At 48.2% G+C, this 14655-nt stretch overlaps 1 protein-coding gene across 2 annotated transcripts in view; it reads left to right on the forward strand.

Annotated features, from left to right (window-relative positions):
* The window catches only part of NCAM1 (neural cell adhesion molecule 1), a 71545-nt gene that overhangs the window by 21360 nt on the left and 35530 nt on the right, over nucleotides 1-14655 (forward strand). For both annotated transcript variants that reach the window (XM_068988382.1, XM_068988383.1), the window contains exons 7-11: nucleotides 5006-5156; nucleotides 5461-5645; nucleotides 6190-6286; nucleotides 6598-6768; nucleotides 8782-8913. In XM_068988382.1, coding sequence (XP_068844483.1) covers nucleotides 5006-5156; nucleotides 5461-5645; nucleotides 6190-6286; nucleotides 6598-6768; nucleotides 8782-8913 — 736 coding nt within the window. The remainder of the gene's footprint in view (nucleotides 1-5005; nucleotides 5157-5460; nucleotides 5646-6189; nucleotides 6287-6597; nucleotides 6769-8781; nucleotides 8914-14655) is intronic.

Consider the following 14655-nt stretch of genomic DNA (forward strand, 5'->3'; position numbering starts at 1 on the left):
GGGTAGGAAAATACCCAAAGGCCCCTGTGTTCCTGGGTTGGCTCACTCCTTTGTGAATGCCGTGTTTGATGAAGAGGCTTAAACCAGCATGTCATCCCTCTGCCTTGAAGAACCAGCTGGAACCTACCACAGCACTCAGAGTTCAGTATCCTCAAAGCATCCGGCCCCGTAGTCTTAAGGGCATCCTTCTCATTCCTAATATACCCACTCTGTTCCTTTCTTCATTCCTTTTATTTTTAATACACATTTTATTTTAATAGTATGCATGCAGGGTTGCAAAATGCATGAGCACAAAATAATATATGTGTGATAAGCTGTCCCATCAAATCCAAAGGAGGAAACCTACTCTATAAGTGTCTCTATATTGTGTGGTTGGAGCTAGCAGTGTCACCTACTAGCATGAGGAATATTCAAGGTATTTGGGAATAGGAGCAGTCTAATATGTCAGCTGGTAGCCATATGTATGTCTTCCAAAGATTAGGAGAAGCTTTACCTGTGAACTGTACACCTTAATGGGCATAAGGGGGGCAGAAAAGCTAAGCATAAGCTAAATCCTAAGTTAAAGCGGGCAGTGAACACACCATTGAAAGTGGGCCTTGGAAAAAGCTCTGAATTGGAAAGAAACTGCATGTGCACGGAATGCAGTGGGATACATCAATTCTCTAAAGCAACATATTGTAAAATTTTACTGCTTTCTTGTTGTGTTTTATATCTTGTTCTCTCCAGGCTTCGTGGACTCGACCAGAGAAGCAAGAGGTATAGCTTGCCCGACCACTAGTCAGTCTTTAGTTCTGCAAGCACTACAGTTTAACTCACCATTGCAGCTTAATAACCAGACATGCTAAAACTAACTAGTAATTTAGTTTGATTAAAGAATAGGTCCATAGTGGTAGACGTTACTTAGCAACAGTGTCATTGCAGGATGAGCAAGCAAGGTGTGTTGGGAGTGGATGAACAAATCTGTATTATTTCTTTATTCTCTTGCTGGTGCTGATAAAATCATATCCAGGTAATTATACTCAGAGAAATAAATGGCCCCAATTCCCAGGCCAGGCATTTTGAAATGATGAAATTTTTTGACTCTCGCCTGGTTGATGTGGCTTTGGATCATAAAGTCACAGAGTTTAGTGATCTAAAAACCCACTCAGCCCTTACCTTTCCAGCTCAACTCATCTTGTTGCTCGCTTATTTTCTCATGATTGGTCTTGGTAAATTACCACATCACATTTCATCTCGAAGCAATGCAAATGACATCTCTCATTGGTTTTCCCAAATTGCTAAACACATCTATGTTACTTTTGTAGGGCATTAAATTTATGAGATTAGAATGATGTGTCATAAATGGTTCTGTGTGTGTGTGTGTTTTAAGTCAGTAGCATATTTAGCCTTTGAAATTTCTCTGACTACTCGCTTCCATTTGGGTAATGTGGGACTTTGAAAACTGAGGTTAAATATTAATCTTTAGATTGTAATTGCTACGTACCCTAGACCCTACTTAGGATTATGTCTACCATTCTTGCCCTGATTTGTGTGATTAAGTGACAGAATTGAAATCAAAACCAGTATGCTTTAGATAAAGTTCAAAAATCTAATATGTAAAATATAAAGGAACCTTTTCTCTAGATGGAACTTAGATATTGTGTAATACTATAAATGTAGAATATGGCAATCCTGTGGACCATATTTAAATTGGGTAAACCCATCCCCCTAGTCTTTCAGAAATGATAATTATTCAGAACACATAACTCATGTGTTCAGGTCATGGCTATAAATATTTAATGCCATTTAATATTGAAAAGTTGACTGCCTGTCCCCAGGCACTGATGGTAGTTTCTGCAGCCTGCTGTCGTCGAATCTAGCTCATTATAAGCTCCCTGTGTATCATGCCTTCCTCCACAGCGTAGGGACTGCAGTTAGGTGCACAGGCTCACTGAAAAACTTTCTTCCTGCAGCCCAGGAGTGCTGTCACAGACTGGGTGCTTTATTGCCCAGAAGTCACAGGCTCATTAGGATAGGGGATGGGAGAAAAGAAGGGTTGATTGTCAGCCACTCCGGAACCACTTCCCCTCTCATTCCACTTGGCCTTGTGCGTCTTCCCCTGTCATTCAGATTTAGACGCAGCTAGAGGAGGAGCTGAGATTTATCAGGGAGCATTAAGGAGATATTGAGAGCATTGCTATTAGTAGTGGAAGTAATTGGTTTACTCCCAGGAAAGCAGACATCTCACTCCGTTTTGCCGAAGTGTCCTTATCTTAAGTTATCTCACTCTGGACATAATTGACTTTCAAGTGAGTTCTGCCCCCTGGGGCTCAGAAGCGCCGTTCCCTTCTATTTGTCTCAGTCAGGAATGAAGACCATGAACCCAGATGAGTTTGAAAGAAGGCTTGAGTTGTGGCCAATTTCAGTCTGTAAGCTCTGGAAAGCCTTAGGACTTCTCCCAGCAAGAAGGGAGACAAAGATGTTTGATGAGAAGAGCAATTATAATTGCCCTTCATGCATTTTTTTTTGCAAAACAGAGTCTTCTTGCCATAACGATCTTTTCATTCATGCCCAGTTTATCTGCTTCCTTCTTGAACCTGGACCATCAGCCTGCATGACGTCTGGTCTGGATGGCTTGGAGGGGGGCGCTGTCTGACTCTGGCCTGGTGCCAGAGTAAATCATTTCAGAGGGAAATAGTCCAATCACCCTGGAGTCTGTCTGTGCCCCCTCGGAGGGAAGAACTGGGCGTCTGGCAAGTAATCCTGTCATCAGTTCTGTCCTGAGCCACCGCAGAACTGCAGTTCGCTGTGGAAGGCCGCCTACTGTTCTGTTGACATCATTCAATGAAAAAATTTTCCAGAGAGAAATTTAGACAAACAGACCTGATAGAAGCGGCGGGGTGGGGGGGGAATAGGACTGTCAGTGCAGTCATTTCTCTCTGACCATTTTCTAGGTTATTCTGAGTAAAAACTGCTCATGTCCCCCTTTGTGCTTGCTTGTTGATGTCCTTCTCTTACCTACATCACTCTCTTTGCGTCTTCTGCTGCTACACCCTTCCTTATGGAAATGTTCTCTTGACTTCTGAAAGGTTCCGGTCAGTTTTCCTTGTTTGTGGTGGTGGCCCCAAGGACAAGTCCTGGGAATGTGACAAAAAATTGTGGAGTTCAGCTTCTGGCTGGAGTTACTGTTGGCTGAACCTGTGTTCTCACTCTTCTGTCTTTTGGGGAAATAGGAATGATGAGCAGGTCAGGTCAGCCCTCATAGACACTGCAGGGATGACCTCACACTCCGGATGCCCCAAGTTTAGGTGATGGGTCAAGATTTTGTTTGGCACGTGAAAATCACCACTACCGTGGACACTGTCAGCCCACTTGAAAAGGGTTTTCAGGAGCCAGTATCTTCAACAGACCAGATGTCTCAGATTTTCTAGGCAAGCCCTCTACCCCAGCCCACGTCAGCTCACATTCATGAGCATATCCTCTGGGGTGCATCTTCTCAACCAATCAGCCTCTCAGCTTCACATGCTGGGGGCGGGGAGCCGAGGCACCTGGGCATTCCTGGCGCTCGCTGCAGCAGGTGGTGATGGTTTTGCTCAGCTCTTCTGTCTCCTTGCTGGCAGTTGTGTTCCAGCTTCTGGATATGAAATGTGATGCGGCTTAAATGACTGAAATAGACTAGCTCTACCAGGGCTGCTGGGTTTCCCTGGTGGCTCAGATAGTAAAGAATCCACCAGCAATGCAAGAGACTGGGTTCTCTCCCTGGGTCAGGAAAATCCCCTGGAGAAGGGCATGGCAACCCACTCCAGTGTTCTTGCCTGGAGAATCTTCATGGACAGAGGAGCCTGGTGGGCTACAGTCCATAGGGTTACAAAGAATTGGACACGACTGATCGGCTAAATACCAGGGATGACAGAGGGACTTCTTGTGGTAGATCTGAGGCTGCAGTTAAGGCCAATGGTGTCTTGCTTTTGAACTCCCCAAACTGGCCTGCTTTATGATATTTCAGGACTGGATTTCAGGCTTCCAAACCGGCAGCTCAAAGGAACCTGAAGGCAGGTATTCTCTAGTTCTTTAAAAGCGCGACCTCATGGGATGACAGATGTTACCAGCAGAGCACTCACATGCCCCATACAGTGGACATAAAAGTGTGGCCCAGCCCATGAGAAGCTAGACTCCTTCTTCAGATGACCCGCTTTCTTGAAGATCTGAACTCAGGTCACATGCCCAGACTCTTCCTAGGCCAGCAACCATTTTACTTAAGAGTATAAAGGGGAAACCCCTAGGAAATATTCCAGTACCCATTGCCCAGGGCTCATATGCTGATTGCCTGTTTGACCAGTTCTTGTAATTCCAAAGACTTAGGAAGACAATTCTAGTGTCAAGGGCTAAAACATGGTGATTGTGGTGTCTGGGGTCCTAAATATGCCTGGGAATCTCTGTATCACTATCCCAGGACAGGGAACTCAGTTCCCCTTACTTCCAGCACAACAGCTCCTGAGCTCTGGATTGTTAGACTTTTTTGGAATGAAACTGTTTTAGTTTTAAACATTCAAGAAAATGAGGCATCTTCAGAAAGATGACTTTCTTGTATCATTTCTTTCATCTGGCGGATTTGGATTTCCCATTACGTGTGCACACACCAGGGAACAGGCAGATAGACGGGAAGGAAAGGACGGGAGTGCAGGTTTTCCAGACCCTCATGAGGTGAGGCTGTTGCAGCTGCAATGCCTGCTGGCCAGACTTTGGCTTCCATTTCAGATATGCCAAGCCAGGCTGTCTGGGGGCCTCGATTGTCCTTCCCAAGCCAGTCTTGGCACACAGGCTAGGCTGCTTGGATAAACTGAGACCCATTTTTCTGTTTGGGATGCACCCAAGTTCACATGGTGCTCTCTGGAGCCGCGCTGCCAGGAGTTGATACCTAAAGCAAAACCTAGAAGTTGGCACAGAGAGGGGAGAGCTGTGAGGCTGCTCATGGTCTCAGCCGTGCCCGCCCCAGAGCCTGACGCCGCCCCTCCCCTCCCGGCAGACCCTGGACGGGCACCTGGTGGTGCGCAGCCACGCCCGCGTGTCGTCCCTGACGCTGAAGAGCATCCAGTACACCGACGCTGGGGAATACGTCTGCACTGCCAGCAACGCCATCGGCCAGGACTCCCAGTCCATGCACCTCGAAGTGCAGTGTAAGGAAAACGGCGGGGGACGCGAGGCAGGGAGGGCTGCACAGGGTCGGGGTGGCGGACCTGTCCCGCGGCGGCAGGCCCCAGGTCATCCCAAAGCTGTGTCCCCGAGGGACGCCCAACACCATCCTCAGACTTACAGGTCTGCGTGGCTCCCCACGCAGCTCGTGGGAAAAGCCCCGATCCCCGCTTTCCCCCGCGTCAGATCGGCTTCGAGGCTCGCCCCGCCGTCTCAGGGCCGGGAGCCTGAGTGTGGGGGACTCCGCGATCACGGCGGTCTTTCTGGAGCCGCTGTCCTTCTTTGCAGATGCCCCCAAGCTGCAGGGCCCTGTGGCTGTGTACACTTGGGAGGGGAACCAGGTGAACATCACCTGCGAGGTGTTTGCCTACCCCAGTGCCACTATCTCATGGTTCCGAGACGGTCAGCTGCTGCCCAGCTCCAACTACAGCAACATCAAGATCTACAACACCCCGTCGGCCAGCTACCTGGAGGTGAGGCGGTGTGGGGGCGGGGGGCGGTGCAGGAGGCGTGGTCCAGGCGTGGACAGGCTGCTGGGTACAGCTGATAGCCTCTCCCTCGCTTCTCTGACTCATCCTGCGCACTGGAGCCATTGGTTGGGGAAGAAAGCCAGCCTCAGCTTGCCCCTTTATCTCGAGGAGCCAGATCAGGGCCTGGAGGGGAGCAGAGTGTTCCTTCCTCATGAGACCCCTTTTCTATTATTTAATTTTTTTTCATTGAAGCATAGTTGATTTGCAGTGTTGTGCCCATCTCTGCTGTGCAGCATCACGACTCAGTTATACACAGAGATGCATTCTTCCTTATTATCGTCTTTCCCGTTATAGTTTATCCCAGGAAATTGGATGGAGTTCCCTGTGCTACACCTTGTCATTTATCCATTCTGTATGTAATAGTTTGCATCTATAAGCTCTATGAGCTGGAGCTTTACTGATTCTACTCTTCGTTCAGTAAATAAGGATCTGAGGTTGTGGCCATTCCGTGGGACACTTGTAACCCAAGTGCTCCGTCTCTCTAAAGGTGACCCCAGACTCTGAAAATGATTTTGGAAACTACAACTGTACTGCAGTGAACCGCATCGGACAGGAGTCTTTGGAATTCATCCTTGTCCAAGCAGGTGAGTGCCCCTTCCAGCTATACCAGCCTCACTCTGGCTGGTCCATTTCATGACCTTCTGTGATGACAGAACGTGGGAAGAAGGGGGAGTAAGGGTCAGCAACCAAAGGGTAAGGAGGCTGAGAGGTAAGGGGGCTTAAGGATCTGGACATGGGGTATGTTGGGAGAGAATTATTTGCTGGGGTGGACCAGGAAGACAGAATACAGATGACAAGATTTGCAGGAGTTAAAGAGAGTCATGTTTCATGATTGAAAGTTACATCCTGGGCCAAATCCGGCTGACCTGGGTCTCCATCTGTGTCTTCCCCACAGACACCCCATCCTCACCGTCCATCGACCAGGTGGAGCCATACTCTAGCACAGCACAGGTGCAATTTGATGAGCCAGAGGCCACAGGCGGGGTGCCCATCCTCAAATACAAAGCTGAGTGGAGAGCGATGGGCGAGGAGGTGTGGCACTCCAAGTGGTATGATGCCAAGGAAGGTAAGCTGCGGAGTCGGAATTTACTTGCGAATGATGTCTCTGGGCACACACACACCCGCCTTGAGTTCACCAGATCCTGGCTTCTGACGTGACATCCCCCAACTGGGTAATGCCAGATGCCACCGCCTGCCGTCCCACTGATGTCTAGGCTGTGGTCACGTCTCATGTGAGACTTGGCCTTCTGCCACCCCGGCACTTCAGAACCTGGTTCTCAGGTGACTGTGCCAGGACGGATGAGGCCAGCTCAGCTGCATTCCAAGCAGAAGCCCTGCTTAAGTGCTGGGCACAACCCAGAGGAGTCCTGTCTACCCTGCTCTGTGTATTTGGCCTCCATGTGCGTCAGCCATCCTGTCCTGCTTGTGTATATTCAGGGATTGCCGTGTAATTAGGACATTAACCTAATCAGCAGACCCAGCAAGACAGCTCTTTTAAATCAATTCTATGATATACTTCCAAAGATTTGAAAAATGACCCTTGCACGACTGCAGTTTGAAGTTTCTGAGCTCAGCTCATCTTGCCCTGAGGACTGAATGTGTTTACATCTGACTCTCCCTTTGAGGTTTAATTGGAATAAGTCAGTGAAGTAAGTTTTGTTTCCATAGAAATTTTTAATCCCAGAAATGAGGGGAGAGCTGAGAATGGATTGGATTAACATGCAGTGTCACAACAATTCAGAGACATCTTCCAACTCAGTTTTACTGAGAACTCATCCTTCCAGGAAGCAAGCTCCCATCACTCCAGCTTTGGGGAGGGCTAGGAGGACTTTCTGCATAATCAGGATTAGAACTAGAAGAAAATCATCCTTCACCTCCCTGACATCCCTCTGAAACCTCATACCAACTTTGTGGCAGGTTAATCCTATGTCCAACAGACTTTTTGTTTCCTAGTTAATTTTTTTAATGTAGTAACATATATATAACATGAGCTTCCCAGCTGGCACTAGTGGTAAAGAATCCACCTGTCAGTGCAAGAGACATAAAAGACCCGGGTTTGATCCCTGGGTCAGAAAGATCCCCGGGAAGAGGAAATGGCAACCCACTCCAGTATTCTTGCCTGGAGAATCCCATGGACACAGGAGACTGGTGGGCTATAATCTGTGGGGTCACAAAATTCGGACATGACTTGAGTGAGCACCATATATAACATAAAAATTATTATTTTAACCATTCTTTAGTGTTCACAGTTCAGTGGCATTAAATCGTTACGCAGTCACCACTGTCCGTCTCCAGAACTTTTTCATCCTAAAGTCAATACCCATTAAATAACAACTCCCCATTCCCTCCTGCCCCAGCCCCTGGCAGCCACCCTTCTCTATAGAGTTGACCCTTGCTGTTGTTGTTTAGTCTCCGAGTCATGTCTGAATCTTTTGCAACCCCTTGGACTGTAGCCTGCCAGGCTCCTCTATCCATGGGATTTCCCAGGCAAGAATACTGGAGTGAGTTGCCATTTCCTCCTCCAGGAGATCTTCCTGACCCAGGGATCAGACCTGTATCTCCTGCTTCTCCTGCACTGGCAGACAATTCTTTACCACTGTGTCACCGTGGAAGCCCATAGTTGACTATTAATAGTCTCTATATGGTTGACTATTGTAGGTCCTTCATATAAGTGGAATGATACAGTATTTGTCCTTTTGTATCTGTCCTATCTCAGTTAGCATGATGTCCTCAAGGTTCATCCCCGTTGTAGGGCATCAGAATGGCATGCCTTTTTAGAACTGGACAATACTCCACCGTGTGGAAGACCACATTCTGTTTCTGCATTCATCTGTCGGGGGACATTTGGGTTGTTTCCACAGTTCAGCTGTTGTAAACAAGACGGCTGTGAATGTTTGTACAAATATCTGTTCCAGTCCCTGCTTCCAGCCCTTTGGTACATAGATCCAGAACTGGACCTGCTGGATCGAATTCTACCTTTAATCGCAGAGGGATTTGCCGTCCTGTTTTCCGCAGCAGCTGCACTATTTCACCAATAGGCATTTCCCCCTTTGTGACCCTTTACATGTTCTCACAACAGCCAGCATGGAGGGCATCGTCACCATCGTGGGCCTCAAGCCTGAGACGACGTACGCAGTCCGGCTGGCAGCCCTCAACGGCAAGGGCCTGGGCGAGATCAGCGCCGCCTCCGAGTTCAAGACACAGCCAGTCCGTAAGTATAGCCTGCTGCCCGGCTCGTCCCCTTGGGGTGGGGGGACCCATCCAGTGTTCAGATGACAGCTTTTTGTCTTTACAGGTCCCTCTGCTCACAGTGGTCCCACCTCCTAGTTCTCTGGCCTTCAGCGGCGCCCGATAAACTCCCTTCTCAGTTTCTCAGAGGGCTTGGTGACACAGTCTAATATCTGGTCCAACTTGTTAGAGTAGCAGCCGGTGCGGAAAACCACGCACGCATGTTATCAGAGGCACCGAGGAGACTCAGGGCAGCGTGGTGGGCACAGATTTTGGAGATTTGCTCTTTGTCACAAGGGCCCTAGGGGCTTCCCAGGTGGCTCAGTGGTAAAGAATCCGCCTGCCAGTGCAGGAAGACTTGGGTTCAATCCTTGAGTCAGGAAGATCCCCTGGAGAAGGCAATGGCAACCCACTCCAGTACTCTTGCCTGGGAAATCCCATAGACAAAGGAGCCTGGCATGCTACAGTCCACGGGGTTGCAAAGAGTCAGACACCACTGAGCATCTGAGCGCACACCCATGCACACACACGCACACTCACATGGGCTGTAAGCACCTGGTGACTTGAAGGAAGACAGTAAAGGCAGTGATGGTTGGCATAATTGGTTGTGGGGTTTTAATGAAACAGAGATATCCAGTTACAGGGCAACAGAGCCTGCTGTAGGATGAATGAGCAGGAGCAAAACCCCAACAAAATAAAGAGGGAAAAAATGGCCTCTGTCGTTCGTACCCCTCCTCCTTTCAGGAGCACCGCTGGGGTCTCCTTGGTCGCGGCCTCTTTCAGGAGTCCCTTCTTCCTGATCCCGTTCAGGGTTGCAGTTCTGTTTTCCTCCATTGCTCCCTCTTTCCTTAAGCCAAGCCTGCCATACTTATCCCTCCCTCCCCACACACAGCCAAGCTCTGGGTGAGCCCTGGTCTAGTTCAGTCCCTCCACAGATGGATTCCTCCCCAGGGAGGATGGTGAGTCCATCCAGGTGAAGAAGATGCTGTAGCAAGACAACCCCAGTGGTCCCAGAGCTCCCTGGTCCCCCCCTCTGACTCCTGGGGTCAAAAGGCCTATGGGAGAATCCTCCGCTTTCTTCCCTGTGGGGTCAAGGGCCTGCAGAGTGATCCCCCTGCCTCTTCGCAGAAGTAGAGAGCCTGTCTCATCTTCCTCCTACAGGCATTGCTTCTCTCTGGATTTGAAGTAATTTGATAATTTGCGTTTCCAGCTCCGTGTGTTCTGCAGATCCTATTCATCTCTTTTACATCTTATTTTTTTTTCTTGGGTCTGTCTCTTGTCTTTTCTTTTCGTCTGTGTTCCATCCATGGGATATGCAGATAGCCCTCTTCCACGTAAGTGCCTCTTCATACCTCACTACCTGTTTCTAGAGCGTTAACATCTGCTAGTTCTAGCTTTTAATTTAGTTCCAGTCCCCTTCGTCCCCTAGAGGCTGGAGTAGATGATGCCATCCGGGCCCTAACCACACTGACCTTAGTCTACTTGTACTCGTGTTAATGTCTGTAGGTTACTCCAAGAGGCTAACACTCGTCCTGTTTTAGAGCATGCAAACTTTTTGTCTTTTGAAATTGTGTTTATTTATTAATTTCTGTGTGTGACGATTACCCTGTGGCAATATTTTGCTGAGCCAAGTACGGTGGAGGTCTGCAAAGGGCCTCTGAATAAGGATATGGCATCATCTCACCATTAGCCGGGACGCCGGAAAAGTAACCACAGCCTCTCCAGGCCTCTATGCAGAATCCCTTCATGGTCACGAGAACCCAGAAGGCCTTTCACATTTGCTTTTAGGAGGTGAAAGAACTGAGCTCACTGCACCTCCCTTTTCTGTCTGGCAGGTGGTAGCTGAAAGGCTCTAGGAGCGTGGGTGGGGGACCCCACGCAGCATGAATGGGTTTGCATCACGGGCACCTCCTGCAGGGGAGTTAAGCCCCCAGTTTAACTGGTGAACTCTGTTCTTTAGCACTAGGTTACTTGCAACATGTATTTCCATGTTTGGGAAAATCCACCTGCAATATAGGAGACCCAGGTTCAATCCTTGGGTCAGGAAGATCCCCTGGAGAAGGGATAGGCTACCCACTCCAGGATTCATGCCTGGAGAATCCCATGGACAGAGGAGCCTGGTGGGCTACAGTCCATTGAGTCGCACAGAGTCGGACACGACTGAACAACTTAGCACGCACACACACAGCCAGCTACTTAGTAGCAGTATTGCCGAGAACAAAGAAAGGGGGTGATTCTCCCCAAAAAGGACATCCTAATTTTGTAAGTTGTAAGTAGTAGCCCTGGAAGCGGCAGTAACTGGAGTGTCCCTGCTGCTCCAGGAGCAGAACTGTGGTCCGGTCTCTACCTGCATAGATGTCCCCGGGCTTCACGTCCACTGAGGCTCGGCTTCTTCCCAGGCTGAGCTCAGAAGGGTGGAGGGAGGTCTTCAGCAGCACATTCTTTTCATGCAACGCTCCTAGCTCCTGACAGGCACTCAGGGAAGCTTATCTTTTGGAAATTTATTCAGAAATATTGCAGCACCAGCAGAAACTAAGTAGCTCAGTGTAGGCATCCTGAGATATTGAACAAGGGCTAAATCTACTCTCTCAGCAGAGTCGGTTCCTGAATGAACCAGTTCTGGAAGGAGTCTGATAGAGTGGAGGGGGGATGGAGTTGTCAGTGAGGACTGACAGCTGTCCGTTCTGGGCCGACAGCTCAGCTCTGCCCTCAGAGCATCCAGAAGGCGTAAGGGCACCTTCCTCCTGGGTCTTTAACCCGGTCTTCAGGTGCCCACTCCTCTGGATTTTATCCGTAAACAGAGGCTGGCTTAGTAACATCACAGAGAGGCAAGACCTCCTTCTGAGTGTCTACCCAGTAACTGGGGTTTGAGCACTGAATCTGAGTAACTGGGTCTTGAACTTCAAAGGTTGTAAGTGGTTTTCTTTCATTGCCAGCCCAGCCTTCTTCAAGGTGGAAATTTTTATAGCAGCACACTGTGTTTTAAAAGCCAGTGTGTAATATTTTTTTAAAAGAAGACCTCTAGATTTTGTTGTTTGTTATCTGCCAGTATGAAAATGGATGATTAACCAAGCAAGATTCCAAGAAGTCCTTTGGAGAATGGTGGGGTCAGTCCTTCATTCCAAGTCAGTCATGAGTAATGCAGCAGCAGGCATTGCTAGTGACAAGAAAAGTCAGTTTTCTCAACCACCTAATTAAGTTATGGTTTAAAGAATTAAAAAGCAAACCTCTTTTAGACAAAGAGAACATGGCACAGTTTTAGAGTTGAACATGAATTAGAAAGCAAACCTCTTTTAGACACAGAAAGCATGGCACAGTTTTAGAGCTGAACGTGATTTTTTTCTAGAACTTGAGCAGGGTGGGAGATGATTAGACTCTCACTGAAGCTGATCGTTATGGTCTTCCCTCGCACCTCCATAGCCTTCCTAGGGTTGAAGTGAGGGTCTTGTTCAAAAGGTAACCTGTTGTGCCTAAACCCATCCTGAGAAAAGGTTACAGTTGGAAGGAAGATGCCAGCGTTTCCCACTGCCAGGACAAAACCCAATTACTGCTGCTAGGAAGTGAGGATAAGTTTTTGGAAGGACCTTCTCTGAGTTCTCACTCCCATTCCTTGAAAGGCACAAAGGTTATCTGAACTTAAACAAGATCAGCCATCAGTTTAGCTGCAGGCTTATGCCAAGCCCAAGAACCAGGGGCATCTGAGGCTGGCTCATCTCACTCACGGACAGTGCATCCACCTCCTATGATATTGGGATACAGGTGCACAGGCTGCTTCTGGGGCCCTATGGGCCCTGGGTACACCCTCAGGTCTGACGAAGAGACAGGTCAGGGTCAGCAGGAGCCGGCACCCTGGACAGAGTTGATGCTGCTGGCTCTCTGAGTTGGGAGGTGTAGGGAGAGCCATTTGCTCATCACTTGAAGTTACTTGAAATGTCTCAATATTAGTGTTGCTTCATGATTCCTTAATGGTCTCCACCACATTCAGGGGCATGAATATGTCACAGCAGAGATGAGCAGGTGAAACTAGCCAGTACCACCAGTATCTCGAGGACTCCTGCTTTGGAGCCACCCAGTTAGAAAGCCTGGCTTACCTGTTGGGAGGTTCCTTTGTTTCTGTGAAGCCAATGAAAGCCGAGGCTCCAATGGGACAAGTGAAGCTCCAGCCTGGGAAGATGTCCCTGTTTCATGTATTTCGAGGCCAGGTGTCTGCATGCTGTCAGGAAGCTCTTAGGTGGAAGGCTCATGACCTCTGTTTGCCCCGGGAGGGGCTTCTTCCTTCTTAGAGCTACTAAAACCCTAAAGAAGTGACATGATAATTTATTATGACTTTCCTCCATGGTTGAACCACACACCATCAGAATCTCGTTGCCTGAATGTTGCCTTTTCAATTGCTTCTGTACCAGGAAGTGAAATAGACATTTTCTTACAGGATATAAAGATTGCAAGTGAGTCTCTACTTTTTAAAAGTGGCATCTTGAAATTTGTTGTTTCATATTTTGCCCCTTAGATGCCACATGGAAAATACATTAATGTATTCAATGTATTGCAATTAAAGTATATAAAACCCCATCCCTCAGCCAGAATAATATGGACAACTGTACATACAATTAAGCCAAGAAAATAAAAGAGAAAGAATGAGAAAAAGAGAGATATACACTTTTATCAGAATTAACCAGACTGTCAAGTAATGTTGAGTTAGTAGCCTGTCTTGCTCTGATTCCAGTGACATTGCTCTGGATGGTTTAATGAGGTAACCTCATCTAGAAGGTAAGAGAAAGACCTAACCATGAGTGTCAAGACAGTGTTGGAGATAGGGTGACGTTTTTCCAAATTTTTATCTGGCTCTCAAAGGGGCCTGTTTTCTGTGACTGTTGATGCAACAGCTTCTGAATAGTTGCCACTGAAAAACTAAAGATCCATTCAGTGTCCAAAATGTCTCAAATGCACCATTTCTTAAGCTTCACCATGCAGAAAGCTGGTGAGCATTACTTGGTTAGTCCCAGTCCCTTCAAAGTGCCCTGGCTCAGTGTTAATTTGCTTGGTCCTCCGCGCACACAGCAGCAGCCAGAGCATCACACTTCCTAGGGTTTGGAGCACAGCAGTGGCTGTCGTAGCATCCAGATCCCAAACCATCCCGACCTTGCCCAGTCACAGCATTAAGGAAGACGATTGTTTCTGTTTTATCGGGACCTTAAAATCAGAGAGTGGTGTGCACACACATTTTGCAATAAGTATGTGCCATCTGTGTAGGTGTCTGCCTAAATGTAAACACATGAAGAGGTAGGTAACGTCACGGCCAAGGTCATTTTCCCCTTTTCTGTTGGTTCACCTTAAGCTGGGGGCCAGGTGTCTTTCCCTCCAGACATCTGATCCTGTGGAGACAGCTGCTGACTGCCTGTGTGTTTTCACAGGGTTGGAGAGCCCTGCAGCTGTTCCTGGCCTGGTCCCTTCCTGAACCGCAGGGCTGGGCCGCCGCTCAGGCTCAGGGTTTGAAGTCAGAGCGTCCTGCTCTCTAAGGGGCTGTAGGCCACCTGTTCTCCTGCATGGAGCTCTTTTTCCTGCTGCAACTCACCTCAGCTTCTCCTACTGACACCCCTGGCTTGCCTCTTCCATTTTCCCCTTCAGTGTCCATGTGCCTAGATGATCTTTTTTTTTCATCTTCATTTTTCTTTCCTCAGCGGCTCCTGCTAGCTCTTCCACCCCTGTTCCGTTGTCTCATCTGGAT

Source organism: Capricornis sumatraensis, chromosome 16, assembly GCF_032405125.1.
Source record: "Capricornis sumatraensis isolate serow.1 chromosome 16, serow.2, whole genome shotgun sequence".
NCBI lineage: Eukaryota > Metazoa > Chordata > Mammalia > Artiodactyla > Bovidae > Capricornis > Capricornis sumatraensis.